Source organism: Pseudorasbora parva, chromosome 25 (genome assembly GCF_024679245.1).
Source record: "Pseudorasbora parva isolate DD20220531a chromosome 25, ASM2467924v1, whole genome shotgun sequence".
Taxonomy (NCBI): Eukaryota; Metazoa; Chordata; class Actinopteri; order Cypriniformes; family Gobionidae; genus Pseudorasbora; species Pseudorasbora parva.
The window spans coordinates 24,143,194-24,169,337 of record NC_090196.1 but is presented as its reverse complement, the minus strand read 5'-3'; the positions used below and the strand labels follow the sequence as shown (position 1 = coordinate 24,169,337).

Sequence of the window (26,144 nt, the reverse complement as noted above, 5' to 3'; positions counted from 1 at the left end):
GAGCTGAATGAGCTCTCTTGATGAGAGCTGAGGTAATCGCGACCACACTCGGGCATACATTCACAACGCGAGTTCAGTCTGGCACGTTTCAGTTCATGCCTTTGCAAGCTTAACTTTCATAGAAATTCATTTGAGAAGTTAAAAGACTTACATTGCTCCCCATAGCTCCGTTTAAATGAGTGCCTGGAGAAGAGAGCTGAGCTCTGAGTGTGATCTCCATCCCTCATGCGCGGGGAGAAAACATGAGGAAATGGCTCCCTCTGCTGGCTGTAGTCTTTAGCCTTTGGTCAAACATTCCTCCTCTGATGCAAATATTGTCAATTTGCATCATAGGAGGAAAAGCACAATCATTTGAATTTACTTTGTTTCTACTGATACAAAGCCATACTAATCGCTGAAGTAACCCTTTAAGTATGCAACAGTTTAAGGGATAGTCCACCCCCCATTTTTTGTGTTGATGTACACAAAGAAATATATCTGGAATTTGGCAGATTGATTGATTACTAGAAATTTCATTGATTACTATAGTACCTCTGATTGATTACTATAGTACTATATACATTGATTACTATAGTAACAGCATTGATTTACTATAGTAATTTTTACTATGGTAGTCAATGGGATGCGAGATCTTCTTGGGTGAACTATCCCTTTAAGACTTATTTTCCTTGATTTTATCTTGAATGTAATTGTAAAAAAAATGACTGCACTTTGACTGTGATTTCTTCACTTGTTTCTAAATTTGCTAAAAACAAATGAAAGTAAAATACACTATATCTAGATTTCCCTGAAAACAAGTGATAGTTCACAAAAAAATACAAATAAATCAGTTATCATTTAATTCCCATCATTTTTTTTTTAATTTATATGACTTTTACTCTTTCTTCTATGGAAAACAAAAAATACTTTCAAAAACATTTCTTCACGCAAAATCAATGGGGTCCAAATCTATTTTTGTATTGTATTGGGCAAGACATTCTTCAAAATATCTTCTTTTGTTACCCAGAAGAAAAGGCGGTTTTGAGCTGGAAATCAAGTAGAACATATTAATTTACAAAGTAATTATTATTTTTTTGCAGTGAAGAAACTCTGTAAACCAACACACTACCTCAGTGTGGCATTATGTAAGTTGTGAAGTGTTTCACCTCAGGTGGTAGAAATCCATAGTTTAGGTTTGACTGCACCATCGCTAGCAGTGAAAAGTGCTTTGTTTTCCCATTGATGCCGTGTGCCACGAGCCCATGAGGGACATGCTGAAAAGGGACTGCTTTATAGTGTATGAGAAACACCAGCCTCCCTAAGCGTCTGTGGGGGGTGGGGGCATAACCAGATGCATTATGGTGCCGCTGTATTATTTTCCTGATATAAACGCGAGGAGGGCCCATATTGATCATGGCACTCAGACGAGCCTGCTGTCTCCCCCTGGGGAACTCCAGCGTCTCTCTTTCCCGTCGCTTCTGATAAGGGGACGATGCTCTCACTTGTGAAACACAAGAAAGCCATAGCAACACAACAGCGCTGAGTAAGTGGTCACAGTTATACGTCCCATTTAGGTGTTGGACGCAATCCTGGCATGAAAACAATAAATGGAAAAGACGATGAGGCGTCTGGAGATGAAACCAGAGCCTGCATTATTGGTGAGACCACCATTTGATCAATGCACTACGATCATGCCATTGTATCCCTCATTAGTGAAACTAAGTGACCACTTGATTGAGTCAAACATAATTATGAGGTTCTGTGTTACATCTTTAATTAATATTTACTTGTTGTATGGGAAGAAGATCAATACAGCAGTAAGTCATGGCGCTTATGAGTTTGAAAAGATACACCAAACAAGACCAGGTTACATAGTTCTGCACAGAGAATCCCATTATTGAGCTAATTCATTGAAATCTTATTGTTAATTTAGGAATTTGTCCCTAGATAAACAATATGCTTGTAGTTTTAGTCAATAACCTACCCATGTTTCATTCTCAGCCAATTGAGAAAGCCAATAGATTTCATGGGGTTCAGCATGCTGTTTATAACAAAAAAGCATAATGCTAGATTTAGCAGCACAAGGACCTAAATCAATCTAAATCGCAGTGCAACTTAAGCACCACAGTAGCCTCCATTCAATTAAAGTCCATTCTCCATGCTAGATTAATGCTAAGAAATGGCAATGAGCTAAAATCACACTGAAAAGAAAATGTGTCAATACTATTATCCTCATACAGACATGGAACTTTGGTTTTCATTATAGCTTGAATCAGAGCTGCCGTTATAACCCGTAGAATGTTTTATGTACCCAAAGGAGATTGCAGACTACATGCCCAAGAGGAATATCCAACAGTCCTGACACATTTCTAGCAGCCCGGTCTCATAGTGTCGGCAGATGTGTGAACGTCATGATGTGCCCGATCTCCGGCAGCACCTGGTACTCCCATGGATAAATGCGGTGCATTAAAAGGTACATTAAAGGAGTGGAGAAAATAGCTCACTTTCTGAAATGTTAATGGGACCTCAGGTTATGCGTTTTTAATAAATCATAAAGCAGCCGTGGTTTCGGCAAGGAAGCGAGCGCCAGGAATTGCCCTGGCCACCTTAATATATAATTTAATTCTTGAAAAATAGCCTCTTTACTTACCGAAACAGCTGTCAGTGAACTGTTAATTGAATGCTTTGATGCTGGCATTTCATAAATGAGGCAGGATGGAAGGGAGGAAAAAACATTTACAGACTTTTATTTTATCTAGGCCATGAGAAATATGTGTCATGAACAGCCTTTTTCTTATCAGGGAAACCTCAAAATTCAAGTCTTTCAGAACCCATATTAAAGGAATAGTTCAGGAATAGTCATTACAGTAATTACACACCATCATGTTGTTTTTCACTGGTATGACACTAAATCTTCTGTGAAACACTGTGTGTTCATCAATATTGTCATCTTGTTTTGAAGTTATTTTCTGTGCCCACTGTCCCTTTGTTCTCTTTCTGTCTTCTAGTATGGGAGCCATGGTGGCTGGGGACTCAGGTGGAAAGATTGATGGGTCATGCAGTGGCATGACTAAATTAAACAGCTCAGAGGGAGTCCTGGATGAGGAATGGAGCACTCCCACAGTATCCGCAACCTAGGAGTGCCCAACCATCATGCCCACCACGCTAGAGTCCCAAGCCACCATGGCCGACACACCTGATGCAGCAAAGGCTGATCCAAGGCGTTTAAGACTGGCATCCAGTATTGCAGACCCACCTCTGATGTCTGAGCGAGTAGTCAGCATCCCTGTGGTCCCAGCAAATCTAAGTTTGGTGGTCCCAGCACTTCCCAGTCCGGTGGTCCCAGAGGTCCTACCAGCATCGGCTGCACTTACTGCCATCTTATGTGTTTTGGCCGCACTCTTGTCTGCAGCTCGTCCTAAGGCAGCGACCGGCCATGAAACTTCCAGTTATGGCCAAGAAGGCATCTGTTAAATCATTGCCTGCTCTGTCATGACCAGAGAAGTGTGTTTACTCCACAATAGTGGTCTCTAGCTCCGTCTGCTTTGCTTGGGGATCTTCAATCCTGTATACTCTGATGTGGTGGTCTTCAGTTCATTCTACTCTGAAGGGGTGGTCTTCAGTTTCTTCTACTCTGATGTGGTGGTCTTCAGTTCCTTCTACTCTGATGTGGTGGTCTTTAGTTCCTTCTACTCTGATGTAACGGTCTTCAGTTCCTTCTACTTTGATGTGGTGGTCTTCAGTTCCTTGTACTCTCATGTGGTGGTCTTCAGTTCCTTCTCCTCTGCTGTGGTGGTCTTTAGTTCCTTCTACTCTGATGTGGTGGTGTTCAGTTCCTTCTACTCTGCTGTGGGCATCTTCAGGTCCTTCTACTCTGCTGTGGTGGTCTTTAGTTCCTTCTACTCTGATGTGATGGTCTTCAGTTCCTTCTACTATGATGGGGTGGTCTTCAGTTACTTCTACTCTGCTGTGGTGGTCTTCAGTTTCTTCTACTCTGCTGTGGTGGTCTTCAGTTCCTTCTATTCTGCTGTGGAAGTCTTCAGTTCCTTCTACTCTGCTGTGGTGGTCTTCAGTTCCTTCTACTCTGCTGTGGTGGTCTTCAGTTTCTTCTACTATGATGGGGTGGTCTTCAGTTACTTTTACTCTGATGGGGTGGTCTTCAGTTCCTTCTGCTCTGCTGTGGTGATCTTCAGTTCCTTCTACTCTGCTGTGGTGGTCTTTAGTTCCTTCTACTGTGCTGTGGTGGTCTTCAGTTCCTTCTACTCTGATGTAACGGTCTTCAGTTCCTTCTACTTTGATGTGGTGGTCTTCAGTTCCTTCTACTCTGATGTAATGGTCTTCAGTTTCTTCTACTCTGATGTGGTGGTCTTCAGTTTCTTCTACTCTGATGTAATGGTCTTCAGTTTCTTCTACTCTGATGTGGTGGTCTTCAGTTCCTTCTACTCTGATGTGGTGGTCTTCAGTTCCTTCTACTCTGATGTGGTGGTCTTCAGTTCCTTCTACTCTGATGTAATGGTCTTCAGTTTCTTCTACTCTGCTGTGGTGGTCTTCAGTTCCTTCTACTCTGATGTAATGGTCTTCAGTTTCTTCTACTCTGATGTGGTGGTCTTCAGTTTCTTCTACTCTGATGTAATGGTCTTCAGTTTCTTCTACTCTGATGTGGTGGTCTTCAGTTCCTTCTACTCTGATGTGGTGGTCTTCAGTTCCTTCTACTCTTATGTGGTGGTCTTCAGTTCCTTCTACTCTGCTGTGGTGGTCTTTAGTTCCTTCTACTCTGATGTGGTGGTCTTCAGTTCCTTCTACTCTTATGTGGTGGTCTTCAGTTCCTTCTACTCTGCTGTGGTGGTCTTTAGTTCCTTCTACTCTGATGTGGTGGTCTTCAGTTCCTTCTACTCTGCTGTGGTGGTCTTCAGTTCCTTCTACTCTGATGTGGTCTTCAGTTCCTTCTACTCTGCTGTGGTGGTCTTCAGTTCCTTCTACTCTGCTGTGGTGGTCTTCAGTTCCATGTACTCTGCTGTGTGTTCTTCTGCTTTACAATGCTTTTGCTATTTTTTTGTTGTTGAGTTTTTGCAATGGCAAAAGGATAGGTTAATATAACAGAATGAGATGTTTGGTGAACTGTTCCTTTAATAAACTGTGTCGTTTTAGTTTTAGTTTTTTGCCTGTTGTTTTTTTTAAATACATAGTAAACATGTTTGTATTTTTTAACAAAGGGCAATGCAAATTACCCTCCTAAAGATTCCCACATCGATTTTATAAACAAAAGCCATAATATGCTGTGGTAATAGATATAATAATGCAAGAATCATTGGGGGAATAATGCATTAAATTAAACCATCATTGATGCTTTGTGCACGTCTCCCCTGTTGCTTGCACACAACACCTCCATTTTTATAGTGCAGTGTGTACCTGAGAGAAAGCCGCCTTTCACCCTCCTTTCCAACCTTCAAAGGCTTGTCAACTCACCCTGTCTGCATAATTCATTACCAGTCTGACTTGCATGGTGTTTGTAATGTCTGATCTGTAATTTGCACCGACGCAGGTCTGGTCTGATTCACAGTTGCCTGTCATTGCACTGGGAGTTCCATGGTGAGATGAATTACCCAAAGCCTTGTTGGGAATCAGAACGAGTGGCTGTGAATGAAGAGTAAATTGAAAAACAACAACAAACCGAAGATAAATGCCATACAAAAGTAACATTTCTGATTAACAACAATCTATAAAGGCCTTTAAAATGAATTGATTTATCACTGATGCCACCAAACAGAATTGCAATGTATTAACCTTTTTGGCCTGACTTTCTGTACATACAAATGAAGCTTAGCAAATATGCTCCATTAATGTTCCCTTTTCCACCACAGACTTAATTTAAGAGGTGAAAGTGAGGAGCGGGGTCTTTACGGATTTAGACTGGCAGGTCGACTTTATCTTATCTTTAGTCGCCTGGTGTGCAGCATGAGAGATGTGTCATGTTCATTCCTCAAGATGATCTCACACTGTCTTAATTAAAGACGAAGGGCTCGGCAGCCTGCGTGTAAATTAGAGATCTATTAAACGGCTGTCTCTCACTTTATGTTGGGTCAGAAAGATGGCAGGGGATCCTCAAAAAAAAAAAAGATTTACAGCTATCAATCATGCTGTAACGCTTTGGACCAGAGGAATGCAGTCAGAGGTGGAGATAAGAAGGGCGAACGCATTAACGAGGAACCAATCTAGATTTGACAGGTGCCATATTTTGGGTGATTTATTTAAGCTTTAAAACTGTTTCTGAATCTTTTTTTTTAGCATTATGTTCCTTTTGCAACATACAGGAGTTCAGCTACAGTGAATCCGCCACAGGTCTCTGGCTGCAATGACCCCTGGGAAGAGAATATGGCTGCCGCTGTGCTGATGCAGTGCTGGATCATGGAAGATATTTTATTGTCATGGTTTCATTATTCAGTATTTGGATCCGCCGTAAATACATTTCAACTTCTAGGTAAAATTAGCAACACTCAATCGTAATAATATTTGCATCTTTGAGCTGTAATTAACGGGGTAAAACGTGGGGTAAAAAAAGAGGGTAGGACCTTGTCCAATAAGAGCTGTTCGCGGCAGTGATACATTATTGTGATAGGAAAGTTTAGAAACAGCGTTAGAAAGTTACGGCAGTAATGATTCAACATATACGAAATTCAAAAATAGGGGAACGCATAGAAAGTCTCGCAACCCCCTATAGAATGATCCACGACCCACTGGTTGAGAAACACTGCCTTAGGGTACCGCCCCAGTGACATAAATGTATCTTTTTTTCTGACAGTGCAGCTAGCGTAACAGGCCCCAGATGCACACAGAATGTGGAGTTTTTGGGGAAAAACTCTACACAAAACTATGTTTTGTCAGTTTGAAAATGCTCAGGGGTTTCCAGGGTGTTGCTAAGGTGTTCTGATTAGCTTTTATATTGCTATGCATTTGCTAGGCTGTTCTGGGTCTTTGCCAGCATTTTCTAAGTGGATTTTAACGCATTGCTCTGTGGTAAATTGGGTGGTTGCCAGGGCATCGCTAAGATGTTTTTAGTGTGTTTTAGCACATTACTAAGTGATTTCAGCACATTGCTTGGGTGTTTTGGTGGAAAGAAAAAAGGGAATATGTCTCTGCAAGTATATGAATTTTTCATTTAGCATGCAGTGCTCCAATGCAGCCCACATAAATAATTATGAAAAATAGGTCTGTCGCTCTTGTGAATTAACCAGGGCATCAAATAAGGTCTAATCTGCTATTGTCTCAGAGCCATGCTACAGCAGAGGGTTAAAAGAGGACGGCGCTTTACACTGCATGCGTGCTCTGGAAAGGTCACGACTAAAGAGGTTATCGCCACACTGCAGGTACAGAGGCGCTTAATGCCTCCTCCTCCCCACCCCGGAGACAGGCTGTCATGGATGCAGAGTGATCTGGGTGCACATAATATATGACCGTAATGGCAGCAGTCGCTATATCATGTTCTCCGGTCCGCTGTGTGTGAATGAGGAGACCGTTATTTCTCTCAAGGTCAGATGGCAAAGAAGCTAAAGGAGTTTGAGGATCCAGAAAAGGTGCCTTGTTTGCTCAGATGACTTTGGGCTGTACATTAATGTGACATTAGAGTGACATTAATGTGGAAATATTGCCAACAGTGAATATGGTCGCAGGTCTGTTCTGACGGTTGTCTTGCTCAACCCGCTTCTTTTCAAATATATCTTTATCTTTGCTTGGGGTGTGTGTGTGTATGAGTTCTATAAATATAATCACACAAAGGGAAGTGTATTTTTTCTTTTTATTTATAGAATAAGTCTACATAAATCATCATAGGATACATAGTTAGTTACAGCTGTTTTTAGTTTATAGATGGATCAGTAAACGGAACACAGGTGGATTAACGATGAGTTACAAATAGAGGAACCGTGAGAGTTTTTTTTTCACACCTCGTTCCTTCATCATTCTAACGAGGGTTGGTACAAGATGATAGAAATACTCGAGAGAAATCGTAAAGTCAGCACTTCAGCTAGGACTTCTCAGATGGAAAATGCATTACTGTGAATCCCAGAAGGTGTCACAAAGTTATTATTTTCAAACCGTACACAGCTCGATGGCAATGGAAACACAAAATATCTGCACTCATCACATAAATATTCAGACATTTGAACTCGACATTGATTGCCCGACTGCTGCTCTCGCATTAGCCCAGATGAGAAAAGAAAAAAAACACACACACACATATATATAAACAGATGTGTAGCTTAAATGTCTCCCATAGTTGAATATTGCAATGGAATTTTCCCACAAACAATTCATAGGAAGAGAAATATATTAGGTTGATAGATGAATAGTACAATGATAGTGACACACACAAACACATACACACACAGATAGCTATTGCTAATATGTAATATGAGTTTATTTTAATATGGTTTTATGAATCGCTTAGCCTTGTTTACTGTATATACTGCCAATGTGACATCAAAGGCGTCAATGAACAAGCTGTTGAACAAAGCGTCCGTTTAAAAATACATGAAAAACGATGAAAACTAGTTGACATGGATGAGGCCACCACAATACAGCCTCCCTGTAATATATTTCTCTTCCTCCAATATCTACGAGTGTTGTGCTGGGTTACTGGAAACACAGAGTCCAATCGCATACATGATTAGGATTCTATCTGCTCTCCCTGCATTCCAGATCCCTCACCGGTCTTTCCTCTAGAGCCCAGGCACCATGACAATAAGATCAGCTCCGACATCTAAGTGCACGTCCACTACCTGGAGGGCCAGGGTGTTTGAGAGATGAAAAGATGGTCAAAACAATACATGGTGAGCCATATTGTTTGGACGAGAGTCCTGTTGCCTGCAGACTTTAATATAGCTGAAGTTGGCTTTTAAAACAAGGGTGGAAATGTCAGTTCCTGCTGTGGCTTTTTCGGCTTCGATTGGATTTAGCACCGCGAGAGCAATGGGACAACATTTTCCTTGCTCTTACTGCAGTGTTTCTCTGTATTATATCCATTCCAGACCCCCGCAATTTTCCCAATCATTTTCCCTGATTCACAAACAATAAAGCTAAGTGGTCAGATAGAAGAGAATTTAAGCGTGTGCATATACTTCTAACGCGATTCCTATAACATATTTGCTCATATGGCTTCAAATACCAAATAAACGATCTATCTATGGCTTTCATTACAAGATTTACATCATTTAGCAAAAAGAATTAAACCCTTTGTGACCCGGGACATCATTCACTACCCTCCTCATCATTCGTTTTTTCTTAATATTCCTCAATCAACTCACTATAAACAATATAACGTGAAAAAAAAAAGAATACAATTATAAAAGAATGCCTGTTTTCCCATTATTTTTTTGTTAATTGTATACACTGTAAAAAAATTATTTTAAAAAAAAGTTACCTGGTCGCCTTAAAATTTTGAGTTCATTGAAATTAAAAATGTGAGTTAATACAAAGAACATTTTTGAGAATCGACAACCTTTATTCAAATATTATTAAAAGATTTTTTTTTTTTTTTTTTAAAGAAGCATATTAGGTAATTGTGTTTTATTTGTGATGATGCAGTGAAACATGCCAAATTGTGCTATTTTAATAATTTACCAAATTTTTATGTGGTTCAGATACAATAATATTTTGAGTTTATATTTATTAAACCAATTTATTTCATTGTATCAACTCAAATTTTTAATTTCAATAAACTCAAAATTTTAAGGCAACCAGGTTACTTAATTTTTTAAGTTAAACCAACAATATTTTTTTACAGTGTAGTGTCGCTAACGACCCGAGGTGTGTAGCAAGTATATTTTTTCTACACGACAGTAATTAAATCATCAAAGATGACTGAAAAAGTGCAATTCACCTTTATTCCACAAGGTGGAAAAGTCTGACACACGATGATGAAGTGACGTTTCACTCATAGTTACCGCAGGCAGAAAAAAAAGAATAGGAAGTATCATCAGCAAAATCTTGACGGTATAAAACCTCTGCTCAAACCCAAATATGTAATAATAATTTGGCGAAACATTCATGCATTTAAGGGTTAAAAGACCCTTTACAAATAAAGAATCTTATGAATCTTAATCGTCATTATTTAATCGCCAACCTAAGTCTGAGAAACAGATTTGAAGACAATAAAACGTTCCTAGCGCTTTTCTAAAAATTCAACCGCTTATCTCATCTCAGATGATTTACGCTTATATGAATGATGCAATGTTATTATGCCTTACATCAAAGATGACGCTGCTAAATCATGATCTCTTCAGAAGATTTAGTAAAAAGGGTATAAATGATTAATAATTTAAGATTTTAGATAACCTTGCCTGACCTCATGGAGAGGAAGATGGGAAGAAAAGGTAACTTTACAGTGTCACATTTCCACCAAAAGCTAGTTGAATCTTAATCTAGTCTATCAAGTCTGAACAAAACATAAAAACCATAAACCTCAATGCTAATAGCTTAGCTTAGCTAGCAACAGCCCAAAAAGTCATCATCCAAGTGAGGTTCAAACTAAAATCCTCTGGTCCGACTATTATCCGAATATAGTGTCAGAAATACGTACGTACTACAATTTAAACGAATACATTAGCCCAGTTTTATGAACAGACCTATCCTCATACCAACTCTTTAACATACTGTACAAAATACTTGACTGATCAAATTGGCAGTTTCTCAAAGCATTTGATCTCCCTGTGTTGAATAGATGAATGACAGATGATTGTTACGCCGCTGCAGATAATAACGCACGTGTCCTACATTGCTTCTACTTTGACCTAAGGCCAATTAATTATTTCTGACCTCTTTCTTTAGCTGTCATTCAACCATCAAACTCTCTGAAAGCAATGGCCTAAAATGTTGGTCTCTAGGGTCTGCATGTAGTAATAAATAACTGTTTGCATAATCGCATTAGCATTATGTGCATCAATAAAAGAATACGGGGAGACACTGAAACATTTTTCACGACATTCCTGACCTCATGAAATGCTTTAACAGGCAATATACTAACTACGCTAAATGTGTCATGAGCTATAACATCAGCTCTATCATTATAGGTTTCATTGAAACCGATAGGCCAGGTGTCACACTATAACTGTGACTCAAACATGTTCTTGTCACGCTGCAGTCAGAGGCTAGTTTGCAGTATTCTGATTTAGACGTATGGTGTTGTGGGTGGCAGTGCTAGTGCAGACGAGCTGTGATCTGAAATGTCACCCATGTTCTGAGGCAAACGTAGGCAGCATGAGTGAGTCACAGACTCGCCGCCCCACTTCTGCTCTATGCATCCTTCTCGCAACACTATTTTTAGTCAGGTTATTGTATGGAAAGGTCTCTGCTTGCACCCTCTTAACACTGCAGAGGTGTTCTACTGTTAGCCATGCCATTAAAGAAGACATTTATAGCCATTTCTCAGCAGTGGCTTTTTGAGATTATTGGTGGGTTATGCGAGGCGTAAATTAAAGGCAGTGTTTTGAACGGTGTTTTCATAATTACAACCATGTGGTAAAAAAACACTTGCAACAACCTAAAGTTGTTTTTCCGGTCTCAATCAAAGCAGGATAGGTACTTTGGGGTGGTACTCTGTGTGTTATGACCACAGGGACCACGGTCTAAATGAAGCTCCAGGTGAAAAAATCACCTCGCAGGAACTTTCTTCAAAGTTCAGGAGCTTTCGGAGGTGGGACTTGGGCTCTGAACAAGCTGATTGGTCGAGTTCATCCAGCATTTTATTTCAACCTCCATTTAAAAAAAAGTCTGCTGTGGTGCGTGCAGTAACCGCAGAGTTGTTTGCTATTCGAATCAACAATGGAGTTTAAAAAGTACGACCAATGGACCGAGGACAAGGTTCAGGCTTTATTAAGCTTGTACGCGGAGGACGAAATCCAGCGGAAACTGGAAAGTCGTGCGCAGTCCTACGCCACAGGACTAATTTGGACCTAATCTTCACAGTACTTTAGCAACAGGCCTGGGAGAAAAAAGTTCCTGGGACAAATTGTTCTGGATATTTTCGGTGGAACAGACATGGGACTAGTAAAACATAGCCAAGACCCCCCCCCCCCCCCCCCCCCCCCGTATACAAACATACTGCATCAAAAACATTCGGAAAGGCTACAGCTAGATAGAAAAAGTGACTTATTGGCTCCTTATTGAGTTGACAACTGGCAGTTTATTTGGCCAACAAAAGGGTACCGACTAATCGTCATGCTGTTTAGATATTGAGCTTTGACCAACAAGGTTACAGTCATTATCTGGCACAAGTGAAAAGAAACAATTACAAGCGAAATAACTTTTCACTCAGTCGGAACTGCCTTGTAGTAATCACCTCTGTAAAACAACTTTCTCCCACAATTTGACCAGAGAGTGGAATGAGGTTGAATAATACATTTAAGAGACTGAGCAAGAGTTCAAAGGAGCTGAGTTCCCTTTTTGTTCTGATTGACAAGTATTCTTCTGTGGAACAAAGGGCTGTAGTCTCTATTAGGAAATAAAACAGTTCTGTACAAAAAGACATGAAAGAGAGTGAGACTTGCACCCAGATGTCCACCTAGACCCTTTGCCACATCTTTTGCTTGCCTGGTAAATTCAGGGGAAAGGTGGGAAGGCTGGGACAGATCGCCATTTGTTCAAGATTTCCGTTCCAAAAAAGATAACATCCCCTCCCACACGGACTCACATAAGGACCTCCCTCGGATCAGTGTGTGTGCTGGCTCATGCTTCCAACTTTCCTTTTCGCACGGAAAGAGGGGGCCGAGGTACCTTTGGAATAGACGATCCGAGTTGCGTCTTGCATCCTAATGAGAGCCGTCAGCACGCTCACAGCAGCAAGGTTAATCTAGATGTCAAAGTCTGCTGACAGTGCAGGAGATTGCTCTGGGGTGACATCCCCATCTGAAGTCTTAATGCCGCAGTCAATTTTAACCTCCCTTTTAAGGAAAAACGGAGTTGCATTTGGCCAGGATTTCCCGAGTTAAATGCACAACCGTCCTTGGAAGCGGGTTCAGCTTTCCCCACAGCTCAGGAGATCTGCCGGCCTAAACTATAGATCACTTTAGGTTCCAAGTAACAAGATTCACATGCTTGTCCATGTGCCAGGAGTGTACCGCAACTGCAGCGCGAGCTGAGTCAGGCTCTGCAAATGCAGCTGGCCCTTTCTCAGGGATTTTGCTACTTCAGATGTATAAAAACACTACCATTGTTATTCGTATCATCAGCAGACCACAAGTTTGGAACCTCTTCTTTCCACAGTACGTTAAGAGTACTTAAGCCGCAATACACTGGAGGTAGATAAGGACTTGTTCTGGTAGTCTCATTTGTAATTTAGGAGTGGAGTTTCAAATCAGATAAGGATCTTTAATTAAATGTTTTGAAGGCAATGAAAATGAGTTTTATCCTGCAGGCAAAAAACGGATAGCATGTTTTATGTGAGCCACAGTGACAGCTGAAGATCTGCAGCGACAACAATTTGGGATAACAGATTCAATCAGTGAGATATTCAGCGTGACTGCATCTCTTGAAGATTAATGCTCCAGGTGGCCACATCAAGTGTCGGGGGCTAAATGAGTTCTAAAAGCTGGTTGGCTAATTTGATGGGGTTGTTACTGGTTTTGAAAGAAGCTACGCTTGGATTAGTATTAGCAGTGCTCAAAACAGAATATATCAAAGGCAGTAATTCGGGGTAAAAAGTTAACACGTGACGTCTTTAAACGTTTTGCTGGCAAATCTCGATGTTTGATTTGAGCAACATTACCAATGATTGGCCAATTACAGTTTTTCTTCTTCACTTTGCCCCAGTAAAGCAGTCTTGCATGCACTAAATGCTTTTGTAAATCAGGCCCACAGAAGGTAGGATAAATGGATGAGGAGAGAGCTGATCTGAGATCAGCGGCGAAGCGTGACAGTGCCAAGGTTTCTGCAGCCCTTCTGCAGGGTTATGAAGTGCTGAAAGAGAGCTCATTCCAGACGTAATGTTCCAGCTTCCTGCCTCGCTTCTTCTCCTCATGATTAAGGTCTTAAACCTCTCATCAATCGCCCTGCGCCTGCTCGCTGCCATGGCGGCGGTAAGCGAGAGAGGGAGATTCTGCTTGCCTCACAGCTCTGAATGCTTAACTCAACTCTGTTAGCCTGCCAACAGACAGCGCTGTGGCACTTCTATCCACTGTTAGCGTGTGACCTTCACTGATTCATCTCTCCTACCCCTCACTTTCTCTCACACACAGATACAACCACACACACCTCTCTTCTCTGCCTCAGGGGGATTACCGAAAGAACTGGCCATCATATTTAAGGGATATCTAAAAGCCCGGGCCAAAAACTCATTTCATTGGTAATTTCCACCCGTTTCTGCAAGGTGAAGTCATTAGAGTCACGGCAACCCCTGGAGCTGCCATACCATCACCCTGCTGTCACACTCTCTCTCTTCTGATCCCCCACTCCAAACTAGCTGTGGCTTACACACTTGCGTCCTTTCATTTACAAAAAACTACTAATTCAGTTCGCGCCAGTTCTCCGATGGCTTCAGGTGATAAAGATACAGCCCCCCACAGCTAACGCCACACGACCCCTTCTCGCCACGTTTGTATAATCCACATTTCACAGGTCATTGAGCAACGATTGGTCTCACCCGGTAAACTGCAGAGAAATGTTCAACTCTTTCAACCCTGTTAATAACAGTTATGTACCCACTGACTCAAATAATCTTCAGTAACCACCGCCTCTACAGTGAGCCGCAACCTTTAGTCCTCCTCAGGAAACAGGTAGGAACTAAGTGCAGTTTCGTATTTTCATTTGTTACACAACATTCACATTTGTAGAAGAGATGCACGAGGGTGTAATGCTTATGTTTAGCTGAATTTGGTTTCAGAAGGGAAAAATGAAACAAATGCGCAGACAATGTTCTAATGCAGAGGTGGAGAACGTCAGTCCTGGAGAGCCACAGTCCTGCATAGTTTTGCTTCAACCAAGTCTGAAAGGTTACTAGAAAGCCACAGGCAGGTGAGTTTTTTTTAATTTACTTTTTAACTTTTTTAGAGGACTGAGGCTACATCTACATTAATCTGGATGGATTTGAAAATTTCAAAACGCTCTCCATCCGCACTAACGGTTTCCAAAAGTTTCTCATCCACGCTGAAATGTCAGTAAACGCCAAATTCAACTTACTGCGCATGCGTAATAAGCTCACTGAGATGATACAGACATCATAAAGTTATCACGCAATTCTTCTGGCGGGATCATGCTATTTAGCAAAAAAATTCTATGATGCTGTCCAGGTTGCACTAGGTCAAACATTATTGGTCTAAAACGCAACTCCACTTGTGTTTTGCCACAGGACAGCAAATGCAAGTACATTTCCTGTCATCCTTGCATGACTGTGATAAGAAGAGTGCAAAGTAACATATTTTAGCAACTGTGTGAAAGTGAATAGCACATAAATGGCACAATAGCGTTATAAACATGCATATTTATTGGTACAATATGCGTCACATGACTAAACATGCGCCATCATTTTCAAATATCTCCGTCTTCACAGTCCACACTATGACACGAAGACAGCGTTTTCAAATGTATCTGTTTTGGAGAGTGTTTTCAAAAAACTGAGTTTTCGTTGCCTTAAAACGCTGTCTCTGTGTGGATGGAACGCCAAAACAGAGATAAAAATATGCGCTTTCAAACAAAAAACTATTAGTGTGGACATGGCCTGAGTCTCCTCAGGACTGGAATTCGCCACCCCTGCTCTACTGCATGAAGATTAACTGATTAATTTATTATTAACAGTGGCGGTAATGTTTGCTAAAAAGCTGCCGCAGTGGAAATAAAGCATGTTTTTAAAAAAATATAAAACCAGCATTTTATCAACTCTTTCCCTATCATTGATAAGTTGCCTTGTCATTCATGAGAAAACGCTGCCCTGATTTCCATATTTTACTGTAATATGCTAGGGGTCGCTATTACGCAACGAGTGCAGTATCTCCAGATCAAAACACAGGAAAAAAAGAAACAGAAACGAGCAATCTCATATGTAAGCAGATGCATACGAAAAAATTATGTGATCATCAAAAATAATTAGCATATACATTATGCTAATCGAACTGAATCTGATTCAGACGTAGTCAAAACATGATTTTCTCAGCCTTTTTTCGCAAAATGTTACTTTTTTATTAAACTTACCCACATTCAAGGGTGAATAAAAAAGAATGCATGAAGCTAGAATAAAATAAAATAATAAAATATATATATTTTTGTTTAAAAGCAGAGGGTCTGTTTTTTTCTTTTGATATATCATATTCAGATACAACAAAATTTCTACCAAAAATGCTGGCGGCAACTTTAAAAAAAATGTCGGCGGGGAAAGAGTTAAAAATAAATGTAAGCAGTGTTTTTTTATTTTTTATTTAGAAAATTCCCCAAACTAAAACAGGGGCTGACCAAAGTGACAATAATAGCCTGTTCATGTTAACATATCATTTTAATATTTTGAAATCAGCCCCGCGTGCATTCTCAAAGTCTCTCTGCAGTAAAGCTGGGATTTGCTGCCATTGCCAAAAGTGACATTTTGTCTGTTTCCTTCCAATTAGAACCTAATTCAGCATGAGTGCTTACTGTGTACTACAATTGACATGTAAAATCTGGTATGCCACATTAATGAGTGACTTGCAGAAATTACAATCAGTAAAGAGGGCTGTGTTTAAAATGCAGCCGCAAATCGAGGGCTCGTCCAAAATGCAGGTGCTAGAGAAAAGCAGGTCTGTTCACTTATTAAACCTCAAGTCTTTTTTCAGCAAGCAGTTGGGTACCCACACCAGGGTAAATCTCCACTTTTATTTTTCTGCACGAAAGCTTGGTGTGCAAAATTGTAAAGTCCGTGGATATCTGCAGCAGGGGCCTGTAGCCGACAAGAATATCAAAATGAGGAACATCTTATCACACATAAGCACATCACTGGCGGTGTTATTGAAAGACTTTTGCAATTTCCCCCTTGTCATAAATGTAGAGAGAATTATCTGGCCACTGTGGGAAGCCGAAAGAAACAACACAACAAGATCAACAAATGTTCAAGTCACTTCCTCTGCGGCAAGAACTTTTCCTGATGTGAAGGGTGAGATTATGGTTAAGCGTGAATGTGCTCGACTGTGATGGGCAGGTTGCTTCAAACAGCAATTTAACTTATGGTTCCTGATAGAGACCTGGGGAAAGCAAGGAAGTTTTTGACATTTTTCGCTTTTGGTAATGATTTAGTAGCGAGAATCGAAGTGAGCACTCGCACATAAAATGAATAACACCTAAAAATGAATTTTCCACTGTTGATATATGTAAGGGTTAAGCTAAATTCAGGATGAAGTTTTAAAATGTCACTTATTATCTGCTCAACAATCGTTTGCACAGATGGCTGATTTACTCCACGTGTAATGATTACAGATTTACCATTAGGCAAATACTGAATCACCTTGAATGAAAAGCATAAGCCAGCAAAACGAAGAGAACACAAAATCAAAATGTCGCTCCAGAATAAAGGAAGAATGTTTCAAAGAAGCCCTTTAGTATTAGATACACTCCATCTCGATTATACAATTATCACATTATTGTGTTTACAGTCTTCTATTGTTAAACGTTGGGGAGAAGAATATTACATCACAGAATCTACTATGTTGCTATGGACTTTCTCATTATATTTTGATTACTCTATAAAGCAGCTACAATATTTACTGGAGGAAAGAGGTTGCAGAACTAAGAATGGACAGTGTTTCTTAAGGGATTTAGTGGTTCCTCATGCTAGTTCTTCCAGTTAGCATAACCATCTCTCTTTTGTTACTCAAACTATGGGAAAGGACGATATAATATGTTTGCAAAGAAGCATAATCACAATTCATAAAAGCGATGAGGGCTAGTGAATGGAATATGGGTATTTTCTGGGCATGATCTCACTTGGGAAACAAATCTACTGTTCCTGTTACATTCATCTCAGAAGCAAAAGGTCTCTGGAATACAAGGAGCGAGGCAACGTCTCGTGATTTTCCTTTTGTGGTGTGTTTCACCTTGAAAACCCCTAACCGTTCTTGAACTCTTGGTCGCATCCAAAACAAAAGAGGGGGGAAAATGAAAAAAAAAAAAAAAATGTTCATTTAGAAATATCAACATACATTCTATGGACATGTGGAAAAATAAAAAAACATTAAAATATTATCAAAATATTTATAGAATTCACTCACCGTAACAGCACGCCAAGGAACTAAAATCATCTAATCAGGAAATGAAATAAGTTAACATACTGTCGCTTGTGACACAGAAATTTACATTATATACATTCTTTTTTAAATAAACTCCTTTGTATTGATTGGTGGTTCCTTCAAGTTATTCCATTCGCTAAAAAGCTCCTCAGAATTTTTAAAAGCCCTGTTGGATACTTCCTGTAGAGTCAGAGAGAAGATCCGGCCAATCAGAGCGCAGTAAGGCTTTTTTCGAAAAAAAAGTCCTCGCCAATTATCTGACATGGCAACGGTAAGCAGTCATATCCGAAAGGCGATATACCCTCAGCAAGAAACATGGCATACATCCACTCGGAGGTGAAAGAAAAATAAATAAAAAATATATATATATATATATTTATAAAATGAAAAACAAGTAACCACGGGGAGAATTGTCAGGCAGTCAGGAAACAACATTTTTTTTTTTTTTTTTTTTTACTTTTTCCATATTTTAGGGGGAAATAAAAGTTTTCCATTATTCCTTTTTTTAGATTTTAAAAGTAGGCTGTTCTTACCCAAATGAAAAGAAAGAAACAGAGAAAGGAGACTCCTCTTCTTGCAGTAGAACTGTACATCTTTATATGCAGGTAAACAAAATGTAAAAGTGCTTTTTTAAAGACTGTTATCCAGTGTATCGAAAGGAGTAGCAGGCACTTAAGTCCATCCCCATGTTGTAGTTGTCTGACAGTGGCGAAGTAAGGTACATGTTGTTTTGGGTAAATCCCAGGTTGTTCGTTCCTCCGTTGGATAGACGCAGACAGACATCCGGACATATTCCCAACAAACACTAGCCCAGGATATCCAGGTAGACAGGTGTGGCTTTACCCAAGGCATAAAGAATTTTCTGGATGTCTTTGATGTTCAACCTCTGCTGCGGTTCCCTCTGCCAGCATCCCAGCATAATGTCGTACACTTCCTTGGGACAAAGCCGTGGCCTCTCCAGCACACGTCCTTGTGTGATGCATTCGATTACCTGTAAAGACAGGGAGAAAGGAGAATGGAATTACTTGCGGATAAATATTCTGTCATGGGGGGCTTTAACCTTTCCCAGGCCAAGGTCTTCTGTTACATATTGTATAAAATTGAGCCCGGCCTGCTTACATACTTTATGATACCAACTATATAAAATCAAATAATGCTATTCTTTTTAACTTTTGTGAAGAAATAAGGAAAAAAGTATTCAACATTGATATCATTAATACTTCTTAAGCAGCAAATAAGCATATTAGAATGATTTCTGAAGGATCATGTGGCATTAAAGACGAGTAATGATGATGCTGAAAATAAATGCTGAAATAAATTTCTTTCGAAAACATTAAAGTTGCTGTATGTATAAATGACAGCTAGTGGTTGAAATGGGTACTGCAGTCCAAATTCAAAATATTGTTTGCCCCGCCCCCTCCTCCTCCTCAGTTTATGCGGGTTGCCAGTTTGAGGACGCGCAACAGGAATGAGCAAGCGGCAATGAAAAGTGATGAGACTTGTAAGTTGATGCGTTGATTTATCTGCGTTTTAAAGCGGGGGTGAAATGTTGTTTCATGCATACTGAGCTTTTTACACTGTTAAACACTTGGATTCCCATCCTAAACAGACAAAGTTTCAAAAACTAATGTTGGATGTTTGATGGAGTATTTCTGTGTCAAAAATACTCCTTCCGGTTTCTCACAAGTTTCGGAGAGTTTTTTTCGAGTATGGGTCGGCTTGACGTTAATAGAGCGGAAGGTCGTTGTATGGGCCGTACGGGCTCTTCTCCCGGAAGGGTGCGCGCGCGTGTGACTAGAGCGAGAGAGGAAATGCACGCCCCATAAACACTGCTCTCAAGGTGCAGATCCAGTCGTCTGTGCAACATGTCTGTCGCGTCGCGCTTCACTTTATTCCTATGGGTGACATCAAACGACTTCAACGCTTCAGCACAGCATTCCGGGAAGGCAGCGCTGCATTTGAACCGATTTGAACGCAGAAATGACGAGAATTCAGAATTCACAACATCGCGCTTCAGTCGTGTCGCAAAAGTGGATCTCCACGGTCACTGCTGTCAGGACTTCACGAAATCAACAGTTACCAAAGAAGTGTGTTTTTGACGGAGCGGTCCCAGTGATAAAGCTTCACGGTTGTGCTTTGGAAGCAGGCGGTGAGGTAAACTGCTTCACATGTCTATGTTGTTGGCTATCGTCGCGTGAGTAAACATCAGTGAACAACACAATAGTGTATAACGTTAGTTAATTTATCAATGGAGCATGCGATCTATGGTGTGTGTTTAAATACATTTGTTTAGCTGACCACTATAGGTGTCAGTTTGTTTATTGTAAAACCACCCAAACATAAACCTAGCGTTCTCACAAAGCGTGCTTCGTCATTCAAATGCACTAACGGACTCCATTGTTTGTATAACGTTACACTAGTCTGACGTGCAAAACCGTTTTGCTTGCTACTGCTAAGGTTTAGTCACATACAATAGTCCATAAACCGAATCATGTCCTCATAAACTGCAAGTAAAGACACACAAATGTTGACAGTCAATACCACTCAATACAGTACATACCACAGAGACGGACGTCCTGCTGTTGCTGTTTCTCCTGTTCAATTTATTTCAGCCTCCGGATCTGATTCTGGATCATATATCTATTAGTTGAATCTGATTGAAAGCCAAGGTTTATTTAGGGTAGCGTTTTCTTCTCCACGCTTGAGGACGTCACCGTTTTGTGCGTGCTCGTCATTCTTAAGCTCCGCCCACACGATACGCCTCCAGGCGCTCGTTTTTTTCCGGAAAGACTCGGTACAGCCTATATTTCTTTTATAAATATAATAAAGCTAAAGACTTTTCGTAGATATGAAGGATACAATACTACTCTATAGGTACTCAAGATTGACATGAGATTGACTGAAACTGAGTGTTTCACCCCACCTTTAATGTCGATCTGTTTCACAGAGGTTGTTAGATGGTTGCCGAGGCTTTTTAGGATCGGGTAGAATCTGCGTTGTTGTGATTTCTGGTAACTGGCAACCCATGCTCTCGAAATGCAATTGGGTGAACTGGCAACATGCATTATCACATGCACGGCAGCAAAAGACTTTTCATTTTAAAGTAGAATAACTGGTGTAGCATTGCTTTTCTGAGAAACGAGTAAATAAACTCAGCATGTTTCCTACATTATTATGTATTTTTATGCGATAGTACATTCCAAACGTACATACAGCACATTTAAACACTTTTGAATAGAAGTGTATGCAAGTTGTGTCAGTGTAGTTTCCATTCCAACTTTTTTTTTTTTTTACTGTGATTTGAAATGTCTTTTTGTAAAGTCATGTAACGTACATGTAAAATTCAGAGCTCCATTTCTAAATTATTATATTTATACTTTATTAGCATTTTTCGATGTATACGAGGAAGCTTTCCTCCGAACTATAACACAAGTGCATTTCTGCTGCAGTCAGATGCGGTGAGAGGACTTGCTGACAGTCCTGACAACACAAGAACCGACTGATGTGTGTTTTTTGTTCAACAGGCTTAATCTATCATTTAACAGTTGTCTGTTTCTGCAGAAAAAAAACATCTATAGCCCTTGTGTTATGATACGCAAAATAGGACCGTCTCATGAAACTGAAGACATTTGCCTCAGTGGATGGCATCGTATCGACTTTTAGAAGAGACAGATGATTGTTCGTGGTCCCTTGTGTCCACCGCGCTGACTCCAGCTTGTGGATGTCTGTGTTCTATTGACTGAAAGTTTGATTTAGTTTCTTCCACCGGCAGAAATGACAGCATACGTTCTGATGCAATACAGTAGCCATCAGCCCTCTGGCAACAGAATATGGAGCAGTGCATACAATTGGTATTCAAGCCCCTTCATCGCACAATACAAACACACATCTTTCTTGCATAAATCGCACAGCACCTATAGATTATGGTTCACTGAGTTGATATTGATAATCTCAGTGTGAAGTAGTGCTCAAATCAGCTGCGAATAGAAGCTTCAAGAGAATCGCTGTCGCCTTTTCACTTTTCACAGCTTGTGAATCTGAAGTGGGGAATGAAGTATTTTCAGCACATCCAGCTGTGTTTGGTCAGCAGAGAAAAACATTAACACACACTCTCACAAAGACTCTTTGCTTTATATTATTAGCGCTGATTCTTGCTTATAAATGTGAATCTCACAGTTTGCATTTGTCCCAAGTCATTTTTCACAAAGTTGATTCTAAATTCGATTAGTTAGATTATTAAAGTAATCATATAATTTTGTGTATACATGATGTCAATGTATAATACATGCATGTCAAACGATTAATCACATCCAAAATAAAAGTTTGTACTTAAAGGTGCACTATGTAGTATTTTTGCAGTAAAATATCCAAAAGCCACTAGGCCAGTGTTATATATTTTGTTCAGTTGAGTTCTTACAATATCCCAAATGTTCCCACCTATTTGTAAATTGTAGGATAATTGCTATTTTATCCAATGAACCGGGACGTCTGAGGGAGTCGTCTGTCAATTGTGTCCTATCTGCGTTACCCTTGGTTTCCGGTTTTATTTGTCAGAAACGCTTTACGCTTTAGTAACGTCATAACATCATTTTAAACACGCTTAAATGTATCTAATATGATAAACAGAGCTGTGTTACCTCATACTCAAGACCGGAAAAGTAAAAAAAGGCGCCGGCGACTGTGTCCCGTCATAATAAAAGTCCCGCTACTTGCGAGCCGTCCTGCTCAGCTTCGTACTACATTAACGTAATAACCGCATCCATGAACATGATTTCTGCCGGAGTCCTGGTCCAAATCTTTTCCACCGGCTGTGAGGTGAAGACCACATGTCCCAAGATTCTGAGCTCAAACCTGCTGTGGTCAAACTATGCCTTTGTTTTAAATAGACGCCCTCTAGCGGACAGAAAAATGACATAGTGCAGCTTTAATATTTAATGTAATTATTATGTATATGTGAATACACACATATACATGTATATATTTAAGAAATATGTGCATGTATATATTGTATATATATTTATATCATAAAAATATTTTATATATAAATATACAAAACATTCTTAAATATATACATGCATGTGTGCGTAATACGTAATAATTATACACAGTACACACATATGTAAAAACTAAATTTTAGATGTGATTAAACGTTATTAATCGTTTGACAGCACTAATATATAAAGAATTTCCCCATTGTATTCGTCCTAAAAAAGCCTTCATTTTCATTCTGCAAATTATTATTTTAAACAATTTTCTTTTGATTTGGGGTGAAATATGGTGTTATTTGAAGGTTTCATGATATTCATTCATAAACTTCTAATATCTACATTCGCTCATAATGTAATATTTTTATTCATTGTACAGAGAATTCCAGTAAACGTTTGTGGATACTTGTTTGCAACATTTGTTCTGAATGCATAAATGAATACATAAAGCCCAGTTTAGTATCAGTACTGAATATATTATAAGGCACTTTTTGTTCAATAGCTCTAATTATGAGATTTATTTGAAAAGGTAAATAATAATCTTTGCTATTCAGACAAAATGGAATTTAGGAGCAGCATCTCTATGTGTGTGTGGCTGTTTGGAGTTCATCCAAACCTTAGTTGTGAAACGTTACATGGAGAAGAACAATAGCTGAAAATAAAGCGCCGACGTTCCTCATTAACGCGACACACGAGGGAATATGTGTGCGGTGAAAAAAACAACATGACATTTCAACATGTACGTGTACCTGTTCATTTCATAGGAAGAAGTCATGTTTGAGATGAGCTTGAGTTACTGTCTATACCCGTTAAAAGCCTCACCACAACAGCTAGTGATTATCCCCCTTTAGCCATCCTGTCTCAAGACTGAATGTGTCTCATATTGCTAAATTATTTTCACAATTCAGTTCCAGTTTTTTGTCCAGTACAGGCATTCCATCTCTATTTAACTTTTTATTTTCATCTCAACTAGGCAATGAGTCTTTACACCTTGCTTTCACCTACGGCAGTCATACAGTTTACTAATAATGTGTGACCAAATCTAGCCAGAAGGCTGGCAAACAGCTAAAAAATAAGATTTATTTTTGTCAGAGGGATTTTTCTTTGTGGAAACCGATAAGATGAACATACCTCATTATTTGCCAGCTGAAACCATGGCTGCTTGCCGTAGGTGAAGATTTCCCAGAGGATGACGCCGAAGCTCCACACGTCACTCTCTGTCGTGAACTTCCTGTACATTATGCTTTCTGGTGGCATCCAGCGAATGGGCAGCATGGTGTGTCCTCCCACCTGTCGGGGCACCAGATCATGATTATCAAAGACTAGTGACAAACTTGCATTACCAAAGACTAACCACACTCAATGATAAAATACAGAATTTTAAAGGGGAAATGATTAAAAGTCTTATTTTTCATGTAAACATTCCAAGAAGACATACATTTTCATAGCATTTCTTAATTTCTTAAGGACGACGCCAAGGGCAATAAATATAATGATGATTAGAAAGTTTCAATAATCTTTGTAAATGTATGAGAATGGAGGCGTCCACACCACAACTACAATTTCTTAAGCCCTGATTCACACTAAGGACAGTAACTATAATGCTAAAGTTTTAATAATTGTAAAATGTTAGGATAATAGGCAATATGACACCACAAGTATTTATATGAACCTTCATATCTTCAGGATCAATTTCAGAAAATTCCAGCTGATGAACAATGAAGCCTTGACAGAATAGAGCTTGATCATTTAAAGTGGCAGAATAAACAGAACATTATCATGCACTTGTGTGGACGCTAATATAGTTATCATTATATTCATTGCTTTTCTTTATTCTTAATTTCTGCTGGTAAATCGACCTTCCTAGTTGCTGTGAATAATAAGAATATGGTTTACAATTAGGATACTTTATATCACGATATGAGTAGTTTTATTTCTCGATACCGATGTAATTAAGTCAAATACGGCGCTAAATGGGTTAGCTGCAATGCTAGCAACTTGCTGCTGCTGTGGAAGGTCCAGCCTGATTTCAAATAGCTTATGTTTTAATAACATGTTCATATCTTTTAAATGACATGTCACAAGCTAAAGATGTCAAATGAAAGATTTATTTTGTTGTTTTCAATTAGCCTTTGATTAGAAAGCTAAGAGCTTAGCATTGTGCTACCTGCTTAAGACTGGCTAACTAGCAATATTAATAGCACAATATTAATTTAGTTAAAACAAAATTACATTAGAAACAAAACCCTACCTGAAAAACTTCAAGCACGGAATAAGAAATGCTACATAAATTACAAGTAATTAAATAGAAAAAACACTATAAACTTTGCTGTTTAAAGGTGCAGTGTGAGGTACTTATGTGGATCTATTGACAGAAATGCAATATAATATACATAACTATGTTTTCAGTGGTGTATAAAGACCTTACATAATGAAGCGTTATGTTGTTATTACCGTAGAATGAGCCATTTATATCTTCATACACTGCGGGTCCCCTTACAGTGAGGTCACCATTTTGTCCCGCCATGTTTCTACAGTAGCCCTAAACGGACAAACTTCTTTACAGAATGCTAGCTACTCTCTGTCATCTCAGACGACGACATCTTTGTCCTGTTTTGGCCACTGTAGCTTCTCTATGTGCTTCGAAAGGGAGTGGTGAGCAGTGGGCGGTTGCAATCCGCAACCTCACCGCTAGATGCCGCTAAAATTTACACAGTGCCCATTTTTATTAAATTTCTCTTTGCCTTTGTTGTTTGATTAACATTAATAACACAGCAGACAGCAGGTTTATATGGCTGCTGTCACTAAGATTGAATACACTGATCGAGTATTGAAACACAAACTTGCTTCTCATTAATGTTTAAAAGGATACTCCCAAAGATTTTAACACATACGTGTGCATTTTGGACAATTTAAACCCAATATGGAAAAAGCTAAATAACTCTGTATA

At 39.5% G+C, this 26,144-nt stretch overlaps 2 protein-coding genes across 4 annotated transcripts in view; one reads left to right on the top strand and one right to left on the bottom strand.

Moving 5' to 3' along the window:
• The first annotated feature begins 3,132 nt into the window (after positions 1-3,132).
• LOC137065027 (NADH-ubiquinone oxidoreductase chain 5-like) lies at positions 3,133-8,738 on the top strand. The gene is made up of 4 exons (XM_067436595.1): positions 3,133-3,383; positions 3,573-4,985; positions 7,247-7,413; positions 8,674-8,738. Exons 1-4 carry the CDS (start codon positions 3,133-3,135, stop codon positions 8,736-8,738), a joined length of 1,896 nt encoding a protein of 631 aa, XP_067292696.1.
• Positions 8,739-12,055: 3,317 nt separating this feature from the next.
• Positions 12,056-26,144, bottom strand: part of ntrk3a (neurotrophic tyrosine kinase, receptor, type 3a) — a 338,706-nt gene continuing 324,617 nt past the window's right edge. For all 3 annotated transcript variants that reach the window (XM_067435678.1, XM_067435676.1, XM_067435677.1), the window contains exons 16-17: positions 24,326-24,484; positions 12,056-19,200 (exon numbers count right to left, since the gene is read on the bottom strand). In XM_067435678.1, coding sequence (XP_067291779.1) covers positions 19,015-19,200; positions 24,326-24,484 — 345 coding nt within the window. In that variant the 3' untranslated portion in view covers positions 12,056-19,014. The remainder of the gene's footprint in view (positions 19,201-24,325; positions 24,485-26,144) is intronic.

Bases quoted from the DNA above. Each gene is read 5' to 3' on its own strand.
- LOC137065027 (XM_067436595.1), top strand. From the start codon at position 3,133: ATGCCCACCACGCTAGAGTCCCAAGCCACCATGGCCGACACACCTGAT. The intron at 3,384-3,572 runs GTCTGCAGCTCG...GGTGGTCTTCAG, and splicing joins TGTGTTTTGGCCGCACTCTT to TTCATTCTACTCTGAAGGGG. The intron at 4,986-7,246 runs GTACTCTGCTGT...CTATTGTCTCAG, and splicing joins GTGGTGGTCTTCAGTTCCAT to AGCCATGCTACAGCAGAGGG.